The following is a 22,288-nucleotide window of genomic DNA, read 5'->3' on the forward strand; positions in this document are numbered from 1 at the left end:
ATAACCCTTATACCAACATAAATTCCTGCCTGTGATGGAGGGGAAAACCTCCTGTAGTCTTGGTCAACTTCAGAGGACTAGCCAGCTAATTAGCAATCCCTTCATAAATAAATGTCATTCTGTCACCTAGAATTGCTGAGGGGGATTTTTAGACCATTGAAATTAGTTATAGTGACAGAAATGTTGAACAGAAAGGGAAGCTTCTTAGTTAAGTTGAAATTGAACATTTACAGTGAATTTACAGGTACATTTTGGAAAGAGCCGTGTTAATAACTCACCCATGGGCCCTATTAAAAGAGTTGACGCCTGTCGCTCTAGGTCGTTTGTCAGAGCCCACTGGAGAGAGCAATAATCAAAGACTTTTCTGCCTGACATCAGGGGCAGAAGATTTCTCTGTGATGGTAGATTTACTTTGAATAGAGGGGTATCCATGGTTCAAAAAACACCTTCAAGTAGAGCTAATTGGTAGTTTAAACCAAGAGGTCAGAGAACAACTTTTTGTAACACTTCCATCACCTTTCAGGTATCATTTATGTTATTGTTTAATTGCACTCTTTTGTATGGTTAGCCCACTTTTTATTTGTTCAACATCTTTCTCGAAAGAATCCCTACCTACCCGCACCCCCCAAACCTACCATACACTCTCATTTATTCTAAGGGATTAACTATGATAAGGGGAACTAATTCATATTATTAGTTTCACAATTGCTCAACAATGAAGAAACTAAAAATGGAATCTAGGAATGATGTTTCCCACAAAAGTGACCTATTCACGGATGTCATGCTTCCAACTAGATAATGGATTATGTTAATAGGAGAGGTGGACATGGTATCTTTTTTTCTGCAGCAAAGGTGGATGGAAAATGCTAACTGGAAGCCAGGCAGTGTCCTGAAGTGTGTCTTTTCTGTTGGTCGTGTTTAGGGGCATTGTCCAGTCAGAAGAAAAACTTGTCATCAGTGCATCTTGGGCAAAAGATGATGATATCAGCAGGCTCTTGAAATCTCTACCAAACTGGATTAACATGGCTCAACCCAAACAGCTGAGGCCAAAGAGAGAAGAGGAAGAAGATTTCATAAGGTAAAATGGTCTATTTTCTAAGTTGTACTAAACATGGGAAGAAAAATATCCATTTAGCTCATTCTTTCCTACGTGAAATTTTGACCATTTCTAAATATCAAACAGCAATGAACTGAACTTAGTAAAGTCCATTTCTGTTGTACTACACCTCATTTCCTGTGCAAGTATGGCTCGTGCTCAAAACTTTAGAAGGAAGGGATTGATGTGAATCAAATTTGGAGCATTGCTAAATCAAGTTAAAATATGTTTTACTTTGTAGGTCATTCTCCCTTCTTAGGGAAGCTCATAGTTTATTCATTAATTCATTTATTTATTCAACAAAGCTGTATGGCCCTTGTTTTGTGCCATACCTTGGGAACATGACAGTTAATAATGTAAAGTTCCTGCCCATAAGTGTGTTACAATTGTTCTTAGCATGTTCTTTAGTTCACAGAACTGTTAGTTGAACTTTCCGGAAATATGTATGTGCTTCCCACATTTGTTCATGTATAGTGTATCCAGTTGTTTTCTACTTACTTTGACAAAAGTAAGGTCTTACTTTCAACTTTATCACTCAGCTTTTACCTTTGCACAATGTAAATGTTTTACTTAGCCATGAAAATGTAGCCTAATTTGATGAAGCTACTCATTTTCACATGGCTCCCTTGCCACAGTGAAGTATTTTCACCTCTGTCATTTTAGAGCTGTGTAAAGTAGGGGAAAAAGTGGAGGTAATAATTTGTCACATTAAAAGCAGGTTTATTCTTATTGTCTTTTGCTATCCAAGTGAATGAGTAAACAGTAAAAAAAAAAGAAAAGAAAAAGAAAGAAAGAAAGTAAAAGCACTTTAGGGAAGCAAAGACCAGAAAAAGAATAAAAGAAGTAGTGACCAATATTTTACTTTTAAGTCATCATAGAGCTGTGGGCTCATCTCTCAGAATGTGGGTTGCAGCTATAGATAAATAGGTCTTTACTGTTCACAAAGTTAACTGTATCCGTACACTATGGTGCCATATTTTTACCAATATTTTATTATGAAAAATTGCTATAGTGCCATTTAAAACTTTCTCAAAATCATGAGACTCAAAAGTTCACCTGTAATTTAACCTAAAGTCTTCCTGTTTATGGTTTCTTCCTCATCATTCACATTATCTCAGAAAAACTTGTCAGCTAGTTATATTGTTTTAAGAAAACTATAGGGCTTCCCTGGTGGCGCAGTGCTTGAGAGTCCGCCTGCCGATGCAGGAGACGCGGGTTCGTGCCCCGTTTCGGGAGGATCCCACATGCCGCGGAGCGGCTGGGCCCGTGAGCCATGGCCGCTGAGCCTGCGCGTCTGGAGCCTGTGCTCCGCAAATGGGAGGGGCCACAACAGTGAGAGGCCCGCATAACGCAAGAAAAAAAAAAAAAAAAAAAAAAAGAAAACTATATTATATGTGCATAGTTTATTTTGTAACTAATAGACTTTATTTGCATGAGGTAGCAGTTTTAGGTTTACGGAAAATATTGAGTGAAAAACACAGAGTTCCCATATATCCCGTCATTCACCCTCACCCCCACCCCCAATTTCCTCTACTTTTAATATCTTACAGTAATGGGGTATGTTAGTTAAAATTGGTAAGCTAATATGGATACATTATTATTAACTAAGTCTGTAGTTTACATTAGGGTTCACTCTTCGTGTTGTACATTCTATGAGTTTTGAGAAATGCATAATGAGTGTATCCATTCATTGGTTACAGTGAAGGTAACCATTTCAATATCGCGCAGAATAATAGCTTCACTGCCCTAAAATTCCTCTGTGCTCCTCCTGTTCACCCCCTTCCTCTCCTCCAACCCCTGGCAACCATTGTTTTGGGGTTTTTTTTGCTGTCTCCCTGGTTTTGCCTTTTCCTAAATGTCATATAGTTGGCATCATACAATACATAGCCTTTTCGGATTCACTTCTTTTGCCTTGCTGTATGCGCTTAAGGCTCCTGCATGTCTTTTAGTGGCTTGGTAGCTCTTTTTTAATCTCTGAATAATATTCCGTTGTATGGACATACCATAATTTGTTTATTCGTTCACCTACTGTAGGATTTGTTGGTTGCGTCCAAGTTTGGGCAATTATAAATAAAGCTGCTATAAACATTCGTGTTCAGGGTTTTTTGTGGATGTAAGTTTTCAGCTCACTTGGGTAAATACCAAGGAATGTGATTGCTAGATCACATTGATGTATGTCAAGAGTATGTTTAGTTTTTGTAGAAATTGCCAAACTGTATTCCAAAGTGGTCATACCATTTTGCATTCCCACCAACAATGAATGAGAGTTCCTGCTGCTCCACATCCTCGATAGCATGTGTTGTTGTCAGTGTTTTGGATTTGGTACATTCTAATAGGTGTGTAGTGATCTCATTGTTTTAATTTGTATTTCCCTAATGACATATGATGTTAAGCATCTTTTCATATGCTTATTTAATAACTATATATTTTTTTGGTGAGATATCTATTCAGATCTTTTACCATTTTTAAATTGGGTCATGTGTTTTCTTATTGTTGAGCTTTAAAAGTCCTTTGTATATTTTGGATGCCAGTCCTTTAATTGATAGGTGTTTTACAAAAATTTTCTCCCAGTGTATGCCTTGTCTTTTGATTCCCTTCACAGAGTCTTTTGTAGAGCAGAAGTTTTTAATTTTAATGGAGGCAATCTTAATGATTTTTAAAACAATGGATCGTGCTTTTCTGCCGTCTGGTTTTAACTGAGTGTTTTGTATAGTTCCACTTTTTCTCCTCTCTTAGTATATATATTATATTTCCTTTTTTCTTAACTTCTTTTTTTAGTGCTTGCCCTAGAATTTGCAACATACGTTTATAACTAATGCAAGTACCTTATAACAAAGTAGTCCCAATTATTTCCTCCCATCCCTTATAACATTGCTGCCATTCACTGCATTTACCCATAAGCTATAATCACTGTACATAATGTTGCTGTTATTATTTTGAACAAACTGTTACCTGTTTGATCAACTAAGAATAAGAGAAATAAAAGATTTTATTTACCTTCAATTATTCTTTCTTTAATTCTCTTCCTTTTTTAATGTAGGTCCAAGTCTCCCTAAAGAACTTCTTTAACATTTCTTGTAAGGCACGTCTATTGAAGACAAATTCCTTCCATTTTTGTTGGAGAAAGTATTCATTTTTCCCTTACTTTTGAAGAGTAATTTCATAGGGTTCAAAATTCTAGGTTGATGATTGTTCTAACACTTTAATTATCTCACTTTGCTATTCTTGCTTCCATGGTTTTTGAAGAAAAGTCCAATGTAATTTTTATTCTGGTTTTTCTGTAGGTAAGGTAATTTTTTCCTATGGCTTCTTGCAAAGTTCCTTTGTTTTTGATTTTGTGCTATTTGAGTATTGTATGCCTGGGTATAGGGGTGTGTGTGTGTGTGTGTGTGTGTGTGTGTGTGTGTGTGTGTGTGTGTGTGTGTTTCATGCTTGGTGATCTCTGAGCTCCCTGGATCTGTGATTTGGTGTCTGTCATTAGTTTTGGGAAATTCTCAGTCATTATTGCTTCAAATATTTCTGTTTCTTTTTCTCTTTCTTCTCCTTCTGGTATGCCCATTATACATACATTATAACTTTTTGAATTTGTTCCTCAGTTCTTGGATATTCTGTTCTCTTTTCATTCTTTCTTCTGTTTGGATTCCGATTTTGGAAATTTTTATTGATGTTTCTTCAAGCTTACTCATTCTTTCCTTGGTTATGCACAGTCTATTAAATAAGTCCGTCAAAGACATTCTTCATTTCCGTTATGGCATGTTTGATTTCTAGCATTTCCTTTTGATTCTTTCTTAGAGTTACCATCTCTCTGCTTATGTTACCTATAGTTTACATGTGCACATGTCAAGGGCACAGCTTGGCAAATTTTCATACTTTTCATTGTGTAACAGTATCCAGATCAAGAAACAGAATAATAGCAATAAGAAACAGAACAAAGCAATAGTGAGCCTTCTTGTGCTTCCTTATGGTCACCGTTTTCCTCTCTGAAAATTACCCGTATCTGGCCTTTTTAAATGGAATCATGCACTTATATATTCTTTTATGACTGGCTTCATTTGTTCCACATTATATTGACAAGATTCATCTATATTCTAGTGTATAGGTCCTTATTACTCTGTACTCTATATTGTATTCCATTATATGGGTACACCCCAGATTTTTTTTAATGTATTATTTGAATGTTTATGTGTGTATATATATATATATATATATATATATATATATATATATGCATTCATTTATTTTTCTCCTGTTGGGTACCTGGATGCTTTCTAATTTAAAACTGTTTCAAATAGTGCTGCTTTGTATATTCTACTATATGTCTCTTGGTAATCATATGTATATATTTCTATTGCTTACATTTTAGGAGTCAAATTGCCGGGTCATAGCATCTGCATATGTTGAGTTGTAGTGCACACTGCCAAATAGTTTCCCAAACTGGTAGTAAGAGTTTGCACTCTCATAGCAGTGTATGAAAGTTCCAATTGCTCTGTATCTCATCTATATTTGATATTTTCCATCTTTTTAATTTTGGCCTTCTAGTAGATTTGTAGAGGTATCTCAGTGTGGTTTAATATGCATTTCTCTCATGACTAATAAAGTTGAACACAGTTTAATGTACTTTTATGGTATTTATTGGCCATTGGAATATCCACTTTCACAACATATTTGTTCAGATCTACTGCCCATTTTTTAATTAGGTTGCCTGTCTTTTCCCTACTGATTTGTAGGAATTCTTTATATATCTGGATGTAACTCCTTTGTGATGGATAGGTAGTAGGTAGGTAGGTAGGTAGATAGATAGATAGATAATGTCATCTTCCCCCACTTTACAAATTGCCTTTTCACTCTCTTAATGGTGTCTTTTAATAAACAGACTTTTAAAATTTTAATAAGTCAAATTTATTTCTTTAATAGATAGGACATTTTGTTTCCTATTTAGAAATCCTTTCTTATGCCAAAGTCACAGAGGTGTTTTTCTCTAAAACTTTTACTGTGATGAATATGTTTTTCCCTAGCATGTGAAATAAGTTATACACTCTTAAAATTATATTTCCTATCCCTGCTCTCTACACTTCTTAATTTAGATCATGTTGTCATAACAATAGTAGAAGAGCGTAGCCTCATGATTTTTTCTATCAAAAGAGGTAAAGAATTATTGAGACATGATTAATTAGAGTGCCAACTAGGAATAATCAGACTGACCTTAGGGGAGAGTCAGGCCATGTTACCATCATGTTTTCCTGCTGCTAGATTTCTAAGAGGTCTGGGTAAGCATAGTCCCACTATTGATCTTTAAGTGTACTTATTTAATACATCTATAACCTGAGTAGTTGTATTAGAAGCAACTTCTGGAGGATAATTATTTTTCCCCAACTTTTCAGGTTACTTTAACTGAAAGTAAGTCTTCTTCCTGTTGTTCCTAGGCTTATTGTCTTTTATGCCTGCAAAGAGATTTTCAATCAGTTTTATTAGTTACCTTCAATAGCTTAGAGTTAAGGGGAAGGGTTTCTAGCCCTATTTCAGAAAAGAGAAGGCTAATCCAGAGATGAACGTCTGTATACCACCTCATGCTTCTGATTTAGAAGAGCTAGAATTAAGTTATTGGCTTTCTTTATTTCCTTTTTTCTCACTGCATTGTCACCTTCCATCTTAAATTTGAAGGCAAAGCAAATTAAACGTATTTTTTTAAATTTTTGGTGAATTATTATATCCATGAAGTAAGATGCAATCTTAGGTATATAACTCAAAGAAATGTTATGTGTGATTTTACTCATGTAACCACCTCCCCGATCAAAATACAGAACTTTTCTTGTACCCCAGAAGGTTACCTCAAGGTAACCACTATTCTGACTTTTATCACCATAGTTTAGTTTTGACTGTCCTTGAATTTTATATAAATTTCACCGTAGTATCTGGTTTATTTTGCTGAACATTATGACTGAGATATTTGTCCATGTTTTTGCATGCAAACAGACATGGTTTGAAAACAAATTCTATTTACTTTAAGAGAAGAAAAATAATTTTTTAGATCTATTTTGTTTCGTATGTGATTGATTGTTTTCTCTTAATCTGTCATATTCTCTATCCTGAAAGCAAAGGTACGTAGAGGGGAAGACTCTTCATTGATATTCCAATGTGGTAGAGTTACAGAGCCTTGATTTTCACACATTAGAGTACCACAGAGCGTGGCATGAGCTAAAAAGACTGAAAAATCACACTCTCTTCCTGTAATTAGTTTTTAAAGCTTAGAGAGCTATTTGGCACCCAGATGAATATAGAATCCAGTGTCCTTTGCATTGAATAAAGGTTATGCTCCCTTCATTACTAAACGAGGCCCTTTTCTATTCTTGATTTTTAACTAAAAAATAAAATGTATTATTTCCTGGCTTAACTTTGAATAAAGGAAAAAAATAGGTCAGGCCAGGACTTTAATAGAAAAATGAAAAATAGCAAATATCCTTTTGTTCCCAAAGAAGCTGAAAGCAGGCTTTCTAGCCCATTATCTTTGCACCTGTCATATATATGTGTGTAGTTATCCTTTTGAGATCAATGAATATCCACTGATAAAAGCAGTCCTGTTTTCTGGTCATGTAATTAAGAGCAGAGTTAAGGTGTTGGAAGAAGTAAAGGGGGTGGGGAGACCCTGTGCATTAGAGACTATTCCCCCAAATCTGTTACCCCCATTTCACTCAGGGCCCCAGAATTTCGAAGAATAAGAGTCATTTCCCTAGAGCCAGGTTTGAAAATCCTGAAGTGGATAGATGTGATTGGCAGGACCAGGACAAGAGTATTCAGGTGATAAAAGCCAAAGAATATATAAAACTTACAAATTAGTCTTGAGCTCCAGCATGAAGAAAGATGAATGATAAAGAAGTTTTCTGGAAAGATTGTGTAATCTGTTACAATCAAAGTTGACAGTGCCTGTATTTGATGGCAACATTGTGTGGTTTCAGGCACTATTATTCCCATTCAACAGATAAGGAAACAGGTACAGAGAACTTAAATAACTGCCCCAAATTCACAGAGCCTCTAAGTTGACAGAGCTAGAATTTGAGCCCAAGTAGTCTGGCTCCTAGAGCTAGCACAGAGTGACCATCCAGTCTTAAATTGGGTGAGGAATTTGTACTTCTGGACATTTGAGTTATGCCTTCATTTTCATTGATCATCATACTCTTGACTGATATTTTAATTGTAATTTGCTAATGTTGCAGAAAGTTACCATACAGGTGCTTTTACCCTAGGTTTAGTTTGTTATTATTAGAATTAATTGTATTATATTTCATGTATTATATTTTGCCCATTCTTCCCCTTCCAGTAACAGGTTGGTAACAGAATATCCAGATATTTGAGGGAAAGACTGTATTGAAACCAGAAATGTACAGTGATTTAAAACTGATTGTCTTGGATGAATTGGGAGATTGGGATTGACATATATACATTAATATATATAAAATAGATAACTAATAAGAACCTGCTGTATAAAAAATAGTTAAATTTTTAAAAACTGATTGTCTTATCTTTCCTGAGTTCTATGTTTGCCTAGTCAAAGAAAAGAAAAAACAATTATTGTTGAAAAAAGAAAGAAGGATACAAAAGGGCTGAAAATATAAAAATGATATAAAACAAATTATGTAGGTTTTAGATAGTGTGTGATACAGACCTGAATAAGGAAGAGAAACTAAACAACATTTTTAGCTATTTTTAGTTATTTAGAAGATAACTATTTATTTCATCTGGAGGATCAAATGAGTGATATGTTAAGACTGATTTTTGTCACTTTACAAAATTATGAACTCAAGAGTGCTTAAAGAACTTTCAAAGAGCAAGGCAATTCCTAAGACTTTGTTTGGCATGAGTTCTATATTAGATGTTTAATAAAAAGAATCAGAATAGAAGCAGAAAGCAGGTTTGTACTTTAACCTTCTGTGGACCCTACTAGTACATCGAAGACCTTCAATAAATGTTGACTGAATGAAACTGAATTTAAAAATAGGAAGGATCATTCACTCTTCAAATGAAAAAAACTAAAGTATAAAGAATGGTGAGCCAAATGCCTTAATTGGAAGAAAATACTTTCAGTGGCCTCCCTGAAAGTTACATGGATAGTAGCATGTTCCTTTTGAAAGCTCACAGGCCTGAGTTCTAGCCCTCAGCACTGCCATTAATTAATCTCTTTTGTTTTGTTTTGTTTTTGCCTTTGGTTGGTCTTTACACTTCTTTAATTTGTTCATCCAGCTGAGATTAAACAAGAGAAGTAGAAATCTCGTAAGCCTGGGAATGTATTTCAATGTAAACATAGTACTAATAAAGTAGAGCACGGGATTCCCTGGTGGCGCAGTGGTTAAGAATCCACCTGCCAATGCAGGGGACACAGGTTCAAGCCCTGATCCGGGAAGATCCCACATGCCACGGAGCAACTAAACCCGTGTGCCACAACTACTGAGCCTGCGCTCTAGAGCCCTCGAGCCACAACTACTGAACACATGTGCCACAACTACTGAAGCCCACACGCCTAAAGCCTGTGCTCCTCAACAAGAGAAGCCACCGCAGTGAGAAGCCCGCGCACCGCAACGAAGAGTAGCTCCCACTCGCTGCAACTAGAGAAAGCCTGTGCACAGCAACGAAGACCCAACGCAGCCAAAAATTAATTAATTAATTAATTAATTTTTAAAAATCACCTCCATAAAAAACAATAAACATTAAAAAAATTAAAATCGGGCTTCCCTGGTGGTGCAGTGGTTGAGAATCCGCCTGCCAATGCAGGGGACACGGGTTCGAGCCCCGGTTTGGGAAGATCCCACATGCCACGGAGCAACTAAGCCCATGAGCCACAACTATTGAGAGAGAGAGAGAGAGAGAGAGAGAGGGAGAGAGAGAGAGAGGAGGAAGGAAGGAAGGAAGGGAGGAAGGGAGGAAGGAAAGGAAGGAAAGAAAGTAGAGCACAGATAATTTTCAGAAAAATTCCACTTGGAAATTTAAAGCATCTCAAAACAATATAAGCAATGACTGTTAAAAGGTTCTAGATAACTACAGCCATTGAAGAATCTTTAGAAAAATTTGAAGGAATAAGTAAAAGATCTGATGCAGGAAAAAAAAAAAAAGACTTTAGCTCGCTCAAACAAATGTTTATTAGAATAGAGACATTTATTCCACTACCTCTGCAGGCTTAATGTGACTTTAACAATATAATTATAAAAGGAAAGATGAATCAGAAAATATGAATATATTAAATAAGTACAGGAGTAGAAAATGCTTTGCTAAGATGTTTTTCTTTCACTCAGTTACACAAGATGAAGGTCATAGACGTATGTCGGACACTGACAGGCGAGACTGGATGAGAAGTAGATTTTAATCTCAAAATTAAACAAAAAAGACAGGTAATTAACTGGAGTCTCAGCTACAAACATATCAATTAGTGTTCAAGATGATTGAATTAGGCACTTTGTTATTATATGAAAATGATATGACTTGTTAGCGTACACTTGACAGTAAATGAAAAAGAAATGTAAATTTCCTCTGTACAGTGCATAAATGCTATCCTACTGAGACGGTTATTTGAGGATTGTAGTTATCTATTAGTATTAGTAAAAAGTCACTAATGTAGTATTTTCTACATTTTATTTTTTGTTTAATTTTAGATCATGGAATTATTTATTTATTTTTCTTTAACTTAGATGTACATTCAGTACCATTCCTCTTTCTCTCATTTGGAGTCTTAATAAAAGGAAACATTAATCCCTCTAATTTAGTCCTACTCAGCCCTTCAGAAAGTGTGGTTGAGAATGATGTTCTGTGCCATTGTGATGGTGGCAAGGATACCTGTCATCTCTCTGGGGTAGGAGCAAGAAGAGGTGTTCCTAAGCCAGGGGCAGACACGAGACAGTGCACACCCACCACTGAAAAGTCCCATGCCTGCTATTCTCTCCCTCATGCCATCTCTACTGGTAGCTGCTCTCTGCTGCAGGCTTACTTCCCTGCCAGATGACGAAGGACCCCTTGCCTTCTCGCCCCTATCTTACTGAACCTTCTCCTGTTCCCAGTCTACCATACTCTTTCCTCCCTCTATGTGTTTGCCCATGCCCTTTCCTCTTCCTGAGATGCCCTCTGCTCATCCCACCCCTGCCTCCTGTACCTGTCCAGTTCGGCTCTCAGGATACAGCTCAGGTATCAACTCCTCCAGCATCTCCTCCCCATAACCCTCTCCCTTTCTGCATCTCACCCTGCTTCCCTCCTGGGTTAGGAGCTCACAGTCTTTGGGGGAGTTAAGCAAATAAGCACCTTAGAGCAGGGTGAGTACTACTGCTAGAGGTAAAGATAATATGTAAATATGTTAAAAAGACACCAGTAGAAAAATGAAAAATAATAATGTAACTACACTGAGAAGGGGAAATTGATATGATTGGGGGGTGGGAAGAGGGGACATAAGTAAGCTAATTCCTCACCCATCCACGGAGCAGGAGGTCAGTATAAAAATTCTAAAATGGGGCTTCCCTGGTGGCGCAGTGCTTGAGAGTCCGCCTGCCGATGCAGGAGACGCGGGTTCGTGCCCCGTTTCGGGAAGATCCCACATGCCGCGGAGCGGCTGGGCCCGTGAGCCATGGCCGCTGAGCCTGCGCGTCCGGAGCCTGTGCTCCGCAAATGGGAGAGGCCACAACAGTGAGAGGCCCGCATAACGCAAGAAAAAAAAAAAAAAAAAAAAATTCTAAAACGAATGTAGCAATGCATAGCAATTTCCACAGATTGTATACAGTGGTGGATATAACCACTGGAAGAATTAGAAACAGAAAATTGTTTTTTTTAAAAAGTAGTAGGTGCTTCTTTCTGGGGCATAAGACTGAGGTGAGGGGGGGACGGGACAGGGGATCACTGTTCATCATTATCAGTTATTTAACCATGAGTAATTAGTACTTAGCTTTTAAATTTTTATTTGCTTAAAAAATTTTCCACATGTCCTCAAACCCTGTTAGTATTCACTGCCAGTTCACCAATTGTTCACAAATGCACTATCATTCTAACATTTTTTTTATCCCTGAAAAAATATCTTAATCTTAAGCCGTCTTCAGTTTTCTGCCAATTTTATGTGAAGCATTTACTCCTCTCTGTAGTATACTTTGCCCCAGAGATTCCCATATCTTTCTTTGTCTTCCTCCAAAGACCCCCCCACCAATTGCTCAATCCCTTCCCCAGAGAGCTACTTTGAAGACATGACACTTGGTTGCTCAGTTTCAGAATTATTGCCATTGCTTGAGATCAGTTGTTTAGTGTCTGCTCTGAATAGATTTAAAATTCTCAAAAGGAAATTGTATGGCAATTTGAGAAATAACCAGAATCATCAATAAACTGGAATACTCTATGAGGAGGTTCAATGCTGTATAAATTTTGACCTGGAAATCTATAATAATTCTTGGTAGTTGAAAGACCAAAGTATATGTTTAGCTTATAGTAAGTAATTATTAGTTATTTTAATCCTATATGTTGATAATCTGTTTTGAAGCTTAAGAAATGTTCTTTATAGAAAACTATTGCTATTTCTGGGAATGCATAACTTACAGTGGCTCCTGGCAGAAAAACTGCGCACCTCTGAAAGTCCCAGCAGCTACAGAAAAAAAGCCTGATACCTTATTTTTTATATCCTGTGTTGCTGGACAACATCCTACAAAGTAGCCAGGCTTATTTGAGTGGCTTGGCTAAAGGAAGATTCATTCATGTTCCAAGCTAACCAGGCATTTCAAGTGCAACTTTATTCCAAGTTGAATCTGAATCAGAACTCTGAGCAGTGCCATCAGCCTGAAAATAATGTGCTGCTTCCCAATTCGCTCTTTGCTTGTTGTTACCTAGTATCGATTTTCATGGAACTTTTCACTGTGCTTACATACAGATATATCAGTGTACTCATCTACTTGGTACCAAAAAGGGAGGCACAGAATGTGGAGAGAACTGTGAGACAGAGCCCTGAGCTCCTACCCGCCCCTACCCCTAATTCTCCATGTGTCTTTAGCCAGGTTCCCTCACTCTTCTGCATCTCCATCCCTCGTCTGTAAACAACAACCTTTTTTAAAAATTTTATTTTATTCAAGTATAGTCGATTAACAAGGTTGTGTTAATTTTTGCTGTACAGCAAAGTGATGCAGTTATGCATATATATACAATGGCTCCTGGCAGAAAAACTGCACAGCTCTGAAAGTCCCAGCAGAGGTGGGACTTTCTTTTTCATATTCTTTTTCATTATGGTTTATCACAGGTTATTGAATATAGTTCCCTGTGCTATACAGTAGGACCTTGTTGTTTATCCATTCTATATATAATAGTTTGCATCTGCTAATCCCAAACTCCCAATCCACCCCTCCCCCACTCCGCCCTTTGGCAACCACAAGTCTGTTCTCTGTGTCTGTGAGTCTGTTTCACAGATAAGTTCACTTGTGTGATATTTTAGATTCCACATATAAGTGATATATGGCATGTGTCTTTCTCTTTCTGACTGTCTTCACTGAGTATGATAATCTCTAGGTCCATCCATGTTGCTGCAAATGGCATTATTTCATTCCTTTTTACGGCTGAGTAGTATTCCATTGTATATATGTACCACATCTTTATCCATTCATCTGTCGATGGACATTTAGGTTGCTTCCATGTCCTGGCTATTGTGAATAGTGCTGCTGTGAACATAGGGGTACATGTATCTTTTTGAATTATAGTTTTGTCTGGGTATATGCCCAGGAGTGGGATTGCTGGATCATATGGTAATTCATTTTTAGTTTTCTGAGGAACCTCCATACTGTTGTCCATAGTGGCTGTACCAACTTACATTCCCACCAACAGTGTAAGAGGGTTCCCTTCTCTCCACACCCTCTCCAGCATTTGTTATTTGTAGACTTTTTAATGATGGCCATTCTGACTGGTGTGAGGTGATACCTCATTGTAGCTTTGATTTGCATTTCTCTAATAATCAGTGATGTTGAGCATCTTTTCATGTGCCTATTGGCCATCTGGATGTCTTCTTTGGTGAAATGTCTGTTTAGGTCTTCTGCCCATTTTTCAATTGGGTTGTTTGTTTTTTTGTTATTGAGTTGTATTAGCTGTTTGTATATTTTGGAGATTAAGCCCTTGTGTAAATGACAACCTTTGATTCTCAAACTTATAGGCTGGTTTTGTGAGTGTGTGTCGGTGTGCGTGCACACCCACACACACACTTTAACTAGCATATTAGGTCATATTTTAAGTCCAGTAAAGTTGTGTTTTTATGTTGTGTATTTACACTTTAGAATAGGTTGGAGCCCTTTATATAATCAGTACACTTAGTACATTCTGTCCATTTTATAGAATTTTGAATATAATTTTTCTATTTTTTTGGCTACTAAGGGTTCTGGTTTTAGTATGTTTACATTTTGGGCATATTTTTGGTAAGCATTCATCATTTATTTGATATCTCAGAATCACAACTTTCAATTATAAAGCTGTTTTGATAAGAAAACTTGGTCAATTCCTTGATGATTATTGTTTTCCAGAAAAACATCGTCATAAAAGCAGAAAGTGCCTGTAAAGGCTTTTGAAACCAGGGTCCTTGATCAGATCAGGATTCAGCACTATCAAAGGAGTAGGGTTGGGTTTCCCTGGTGGCGCAGTGGTTGAGAGTCCGCGTGCCGATGCAGGGGACACGGGTTCGTGCCCCGGTCCGGGAAGATCCCACGTGTCGCGGAGCAGCTGGGCCCATGGTCCATGGCCGCTGAGCCTGCGCGTCCGGAGCCTGTGCTCCGCAACGGGAGAGGCCACAGCAGTGAGAGGCCCGCGTACCGCAAAGAAAAAAAAAAAAAGGAGTAGGGTTAATGACAAGCATGCTTCTAGCATCATTGCCTTAGAATTTTGTTGTTGAATGTCAGGCCTAGAGGGAGACACACAACAGTTGCTCAATAAATGCTTGGTGACTGTATGTCTGTACTCATGTACTACTTGATATGCAAGTAAAGGAGTTAAATAAGAGTAAGGATAGCATAGAAGGAGTCTTAGAGTATAGGGTGTGTATTAGTCTGCTCAGGCTGCCTTATCAAAATACCCTGGACTGGGTGGTTTACACAACAGAAATTTATTTCTCACTGTCCTAGAGGCTGGGAAGTCCAAGATCAAGGTGCTGGCCGATTCAGAGAACAAGAGATTTCTCTCAGGTTTCTTCTTATAAGGGTACTGATCCCATCATGAGGGCTCCACCTTCATCATGACTTAATTACCTCCGAAAGATCCCATCTCTAAATACCATCATTTTGGGGTTGGGAGCCTCAACATATGAATTTGGGGGACTACATCTCAGTTCATAGCAAGGTGAAGATACTTAACTGTTTACCTGTTACAGTCTGAGCTGTAATTTTACATTAATGATTGGAAATTAGTCAAATAAAAAGGCTAACTGTTTAATGTATAGAATATGTTGCTACTAATACAGGCAAAGGGACAAAAGTTATGCTTCCCAGGAAGAAAAATGGCAACTTAAATTAAAACTATGATTGTAGAGAAAATTTAAAGCATTTCTTGTCAAATGACTTATGCAGTTCTGAGTCAAATAGGAACAGGGTTGTTTTTTCTACATAATGAATCTCCTGTAATGTAGTACTTGAACTTATCACCTAGTCGTCTTCTGTTGACCTGTGATTAAAATCTTGGCCTTTAATTGGCGGCTCACTGTTTGAACCCTGATGTTTTGCCACCAGCCCAGCCTATACAGGCTTTTGATAAAAAGGGTGATGTTTTTGTGTCTGTCTGTCAGGCAGGGAACCCAGGTAGAGGTAAAACTGCCAGTAGCAGAATGGTGCCTGAGCTTCAGTCTCTAGACCTTTACCCTGCCATCACCTTGGTAAACCTCTAGCCTTTCTTTTCTAGAAGAGACTTATTTGAGCATGATAGTTTTTCTGTGCTCACCCATGAGCACATAAACTACTCCTGAATTCCTATACAAGGACAGAAAGATGAAATGACAGAAGAAAATCTGCGTTTATGCCTAGGTGGATTGAACATGTCAGAACATAACTGGCTGTCATGCTGAATTTTCTCTCTCCAGATCTGAAAGGAGAACAGCGTGAACAGTTTGCAAGAGCTCTGACTGTTTTAGTAATATTGTTGACGTTTTTAATTTAGTGCATTAAATTCTCACCATACAAGTCATGTTGTACCTCGTACAAAACCTTTGTTTCCCGAAACTCAGCACACTGGGAAGGGACTTGAAGAGTACTGTCAAGAGATCCAGTTAGGAAGCTACTCCTCGGAGATTTGCTGTTCTAGGAGCTATTCTGGGCAGGGGAGATACTGATTTTGAAACGTGCATCCATTTCCCATCTATTTCTCATTTCTGATTTTTTCCCCTAAACTTAAACTTGTTTTAATTTGAAAAGTTTTAAACCCATAGAAAAGTTGAAATAACATTCCAATGACTGCCTATATACCCTGACTTAGATTTACTGACTGTTAACATCTTGCCATCCCCTCTCAGTTTCCTCTCCAAATATATATACACACTTCCCTCTTGCCAAATCATCTAAAAGTAGGCTAAAGATACCATGGCTTTTTGCTCTTAAGTTCTTAGCATGACTCTCCCAAGAACAAGGGCATATTCTCCTACTCGCCCACATTATTACCATATGCTTTATGAGGCTGCTGTAACAGATTACCAGTGGCTTAAGACAATACGGATTCATTTTCTTACAGTTCTGTAGGCGAGAAGTCCAATACAGGTCTCACTGGGCTAAGATCAAGGTGTCTGCAGGGCTTCGTTCGTTCCTGGAGGTTCTAGGGGAAAATCCATTTCCTTGCCATTCCAGCTTCTGGAGGCCAACCTCACGCTCTGGTCTGTGGCCTCCTCCTCCATCTTCAAAGCCAGCAACCTAGCCTCTCTCTGAGCCTTCTTCCATCATCACATCTCTCTCCCTGACCACAGCCAGGAAAGCTTCTTCTTTACTTTGTGATTAGATTTGGTCCCCCCAGATAATCCACGATAAGCCCCCCATCTCAGTGTCCTTAACCTTAATCATATCGGCAAAATCATTTTTGCCTTATAAAGTAACATAATCATAGGTTCCCAAGACGAGGGTATAGACATCTTTGAAGGGCCATTGTTCTCACTACCACACCACACCTAACAAAACCAGCCTTCATTCAAAGTTTATCCAACATACAGTCTATAGTCAAATTTCCCCAGTTACCAAACAGTGTCATGGATCCAATCAACGTTTACACATTATGTCTCTTTGGTTTCCACTCATCTATAACAGTCTCATCAGCTCCCTCTCTTTTTCATGACATGGAATCCTTTGATAAAGAGTCTAGGCCAGTTACCAAGTAGAGATCTGAATTTAGCTAAAAGTTTCTTTGTGATTATATCCAGACTGAACATATCTGTCAAGAATACCCATGTAGGTGGTGTTTTGTGCTTTCCCACTATGTCACTTCATATAAAGTCTGGCTGTGCTGCTACTGGCAATGCCAAGCTTGACTTTTTGTTTAAGGTAGTGATTGCCAGATTGCCCCATTGGAAAGGTGGGGGGTTTCTCTATAAAATGCTTGATAGAAGTTCGCCATCTTTGGGAGACACAATCAAGGAACACATTCACAGAGGCAGACTTTAACACAGCATTTTTCAAACTGTGGGTCATGGCATATTAGCAAATTACAAAATCATTCTAGTGGACTTTGAACCCCCCAGAGGAACTAGGACAGGGCCTGGGTAATGGTGGATTCCTAGTAAATATCTGCTAAAGAATGTATGGCTCAGTAATAGGCAGATAACCCAATTAAAAAATGATCAAAGGGAATTCCCTGGTGGTCCAATGGTTAAGAATCCGCCTTCCAATGCAAGGGACGCGGGTTCGATCCCTGGCCAGGGAACTAAGATCCCACGTGCCACGGGGCAACTAAGACTGTGCGCCGCAACTACTGAGCTCACACGCTCTAGAGCCGGTGCACCACAGCAAAGAGCCTGCGTGCCGCAACTAAGACCCGGTGCAGCCAAATAAATAAATAAATAAATTTTTTTTTTTTAAAAGATCAAAGGGTCAGAATTGCCACTGCTCTGAAGAAGGTATACAAATCATCAGTAGGCACATGAATAGATGCTCAGTGTCACTAGCCATCAAGGAAATGAAGATCAAAACCATGGGACACTGCTTCACATCCACTAAGATGACTATAATTTTAAAAGATGGGTAATCACAAGTGTTGGCAAGGATGTGAAGAAATTGGAACCCTCGTGTACTACTGGTGGAAGTGTAAAATGATGCACCCACTTTAGAAAACAGTCTGACATATTCTCAGAGGGTTAGAGTTACCATATGTGACCCAGCAATTCCATTCCTCAGTATATATACCCAAGAGAAATGAAAACATACATCCACACAAAAATTTAGATGTGAATGTTCATAGCAGCATTATTTATAATAGCCAACAAATGGAAACAACCCAACTATCCACCAAGTGATGAACAGATAAACAAAATGGGATAGATCTATGATATATCCAATGCGATACTATTTGGTAATAGAGGAAGTTACTATTGTATGCGTGAACATGGATGAACCTTGAAACCATGTTAAGTAAAAGAAGCCAGTCACAAAAGATGACATATTGTGTGATTCCATTTATATTAATAGGAATTATATATGAGTGTCCAGAATAGGGAAATCTATAGAGACAGAAAGTAGATTAGTGGTGACCTAGGGCTGGGGTTGAGGATAAATGGGAAGTCTAACAGGTGCAGGGTTTCTTCTTGGAGGAGATAAAAATGTTCTAAGTTAATTGTGTGATTGTGTGACTCTGTAACTATACTAAAAACCAACAATTGAACTGCACATACTAAGTGGGTAAATTTTATGGTATATGAATTCTATCTCAGTAAAGCTATTATTTTAAAAAATGCCCATGACCGAGCCCCACCCATGCCAATTAAAGTTGAATTTTGGCAGGTCGAGTTTGGCATCAGGTATTTTGTTTAAACTTCTCTAGTTCAGTTTTTAATGTCTAGCCAGGTTTATAGCTACTGGTTTAGACTATCTACCAAGATCCTTTTCAGTGCCAGAACACTATAAATCCAAAAGTCTAGTGTTTTATGCCTGTCCCAGTGAACAAGGTGATTTAAAAGCACAGGGGGACAAGCTGGTGGTCACCCCCCAACACACCTTAATAATAGTCATCATTAATTTCTTTGGCTGACATCTCTGAGTGAGTAGAAACCCCAGGTCCCCTGCAACATATATACATGTGTGTGTGTGTGTGTGTATATGTGTGTGTATATATATATATATATATATATATATATATATATATATAGCAAGTATGTTAAGAGTATTGCAAGTTTCTAAATCGTGGACAGACAGTAGGCAAAGAAAGCAAATGAAAAATCTTTAATTGTGATTATTGAAGGAGGAGACACATTTCTGAAGAGAAATTACTTATTAAATATGAAAAATAGCTACTCACATGATTGTGTGTGATGAAAACTATTGAAGGATAGACTTAGTGGTGAGGTTTAGCAGTTTCTAGGAAGAAAAAAATAATATTGTAATCAAGGTAACTGGACTATTTTATTTCTTCCTATTTATGAGGGTTTAGCCAAGATCATTTTAGAAAAAGTTTTTAAAAACCTGATTAAAGAACCCATCAGAATGGTACCACCTCCATTATTTCTGACACAGACAAATTAGGTTTTGGAAGTGTTGAAGATTGAGCAGCTGTAAAAAGCAGGAGTGATAGATGGAAGTGTCATTGTCACATCTCGTAAGAATCACTCGGTATTATTAGGAATCTAGGTAGGTGACCTGACCTTTTTATAACCTTCACCAGTTTAAGCTCTGACACATAATGGCTAAGTGGTCTTTACAGGTTACCTTAACATGTCTCAGTTTCTCTGTCTATACAACAGAACTAATTAATCCCATGCCAAAGAATTTAATCAAGTTCCAGCTGCAATGAATATGGTCAGACATCTTATTAGGTCTAGTATAAGTCAAGGTCTGATCCAGAAAACAGAAACCACTTCAAGTATTCCCATAAATTCCTTCAAGTGGGAATTAAATATAGGGAATTTGTTATTACAGGTGAATGAGGATCTGAGTGTCAAACAGAGGACATTAGGAGAACCTGTAGATTAGCAACAGCAAGGAGCCACTGCCTCCCTTTAGCTTTTTCCAAAGGGAAGAGCCATTTACTGGAGCACAGAGGTACCCAAAGGAATTTGGGGCGTGGTAGGAGCTAGAGCCAAAAAGGATGTGTGTCTGCTGTTGGAGACATGACCCAAGGCAGAGGGGGAGGGAGAGGAATAGCAGTGCCCTGACTTTTTCTCCTTTCCCTTTAGCCTTCAGTTTCCCATCAGGGCCTCCCATTGTCAGTACCCAGCTGAGAACCTGGAAAACAGCTGGCAGGAGTCAACCCCTCCCTCCCCCTGATACAGATCACAGCCAAGGTGAGGAAATGGATCTTAGGGCAAACAAGCTTGGACGTTCAGGGTTCACCCGTTTTTTATTCTGTATCCATTAAAACTTGGTACTTCTGCCCAATTCAAGGTAACTACTCATCGTTTAAAGGAATTCTCCCTCTCTCCCCAGCAAGGGTGAGTCAGCCTCATCCATCATTGAATTCATCTCAAGTCTAGGATCTCTGCAGTCCCAGGTCAAGGCAGATGTGATTCCTCATGTACGGTGACCTCTGAACTAGAATGGAAAGTTAATACTACCAGCTCCTCATGTAAAATAGTAGGAGAAATAGCACCTCACACCCATTAGGATGACTGTTATTTTTAAAAATTAAATTAAAAATAAAACGGAAAATAGTAGATTTTGATAAGGATGTGGAGGAATTGGAACCCTTGTGCATTGTTGGTGGAAATGTAAAATGATGCAGCCGCTCTGGAAAACAGTTTGGTGGCTCCTCAAAATGTTAAACATAGAATTACCATATAAGCCAGCAATTCCATTTCTCTGTATATACCCAAAAGAATTGAAAGCGGAGGTTCAAACTGATACTTGTGCACCAATGTTCATAGAAGCATTACTCACAATAGCCAAAAGGTGGAAACAATTCAGATGTCCATCCACAGAAGAAAGGATAAACAATATGTGGTATGTACACACAATAAAATACACAGCCTTAAAAAGGAATGAAATTCTGATACATACTATAACACAGGTGAACTTTGAAAATATTATAAGTGAAAAAAGCCAGACGCAAAGGGACATATATAATTCCACTTATATGAGGTACCTGGAATAGGCAAATTCATAGAGGCAAACTATAGAATAGTGGTTCCCAGGGACTGGAAGGAGGAGGGAATGGGAAGTTACTCTTTAATGAGTACAGAGTTTCTATTTGGAAGATGGAAAAGTTCTAGAAATAGTGATGTTGGTTGTACAACATTGTGAATGTACTTAATGCCGTTAAACTGTACACTTAGAAATGATTCAAATGGTAAGTTTTATGTATATTTTGTCACAAAAATTAGGAGTTTGGGATTAACAGATACACACTGCTATATATAAAATAAACAAGGACAGGGAACTATTTTCAATATCTTGTAATAACTTATAATGGAAAATAATTTGAAAAAGAATATATATGTATATATATACACACAACAGAATCGCTTTGCTGTACACCTGATACTAACACATATTGGTAATCAACTATACTTCAATTTAAAATAAAAATAAGGAAGTGGAAAACAAAAAGAAACCCTTGATTAATATATGCATAAAAATGCAGGGCATGGGGCTTCCCTGGTGGCGCAGTGGTTGAGAGTCCGCCTGCCGATGCAGAGGACATGGGTTCATGCCCGGTCCGGGAAGATCCCACATGCCGCGGAGCGGCTGGGCCCGTGAGCCCTGGCCGCTGAGCCTGCGCGTCCGGAGCCTGTGCTCCACAACGGGAGAGGCCGCAGCAGTGAGAGGCCCGCGTACCGCAAAAAATAAATAAATAAATAAAATGCAAGACTGCTGCAGCCTCCATTTCTATAACTGGTCACATTTCTCTAATTGGTGACATTTATTAGTTCCTTCTTCTACCATCCATCCCATGTTGCCCTTGCCCTCTGCCAGCTCTCAGCCGCTCAGAGTGTTTTACCTATTTGTGTTGACCTGAGCCTTTGTTCCTGAAAAAGGCTGAGTTCTTGGCAATTCTGCCTTTAGTCGGCTGCTCTGGGTTTTTTCCCATGACTGTTGCTATGGA

The 22,288-nt window shown here is 38.2% G+C and overlaps 1 protein-coding gene across 2 annotated transcripts in view; it reads left to right on the forward strand.

The window, feature by feature from the left end:
- Positions 1 to 22,288, forward strand: part of EXOC4 (exocyst complex component 4) — an 839,136-nt gene that overhangs the window by 688,290 nt on the left and 128,558 nt on the right. For both annotated transcript variants that reach the window (XM_007466566.1, XM_007466567.1), the window contains one exon: positions 923 to 1,078. In XM_007466566.1, coding sequence (XP_007466628.1) covers positions 923 to 1,078 — 156 coding nt within the window. The remainder of the gene's footprint in view (positions 1 to 922; positions 1,079 to 22,288) is intronic.

The sequence above is a fragment of the Lipotes vexillifer genome, unplaced genomic scaffold (assembly GCF_000442215.2).
Source record: "Lipotes vexillifer unplaced genomic scaffold, Lipotes_vexillifer_v1.1 scaffold71, whole genome shotgun sequence".
NCBI lineage: Eukaryota > Metazoa > Chordata > Mammalia > Artiodactyla > Lipotidae > Lipotes > Lipotes vexillifer.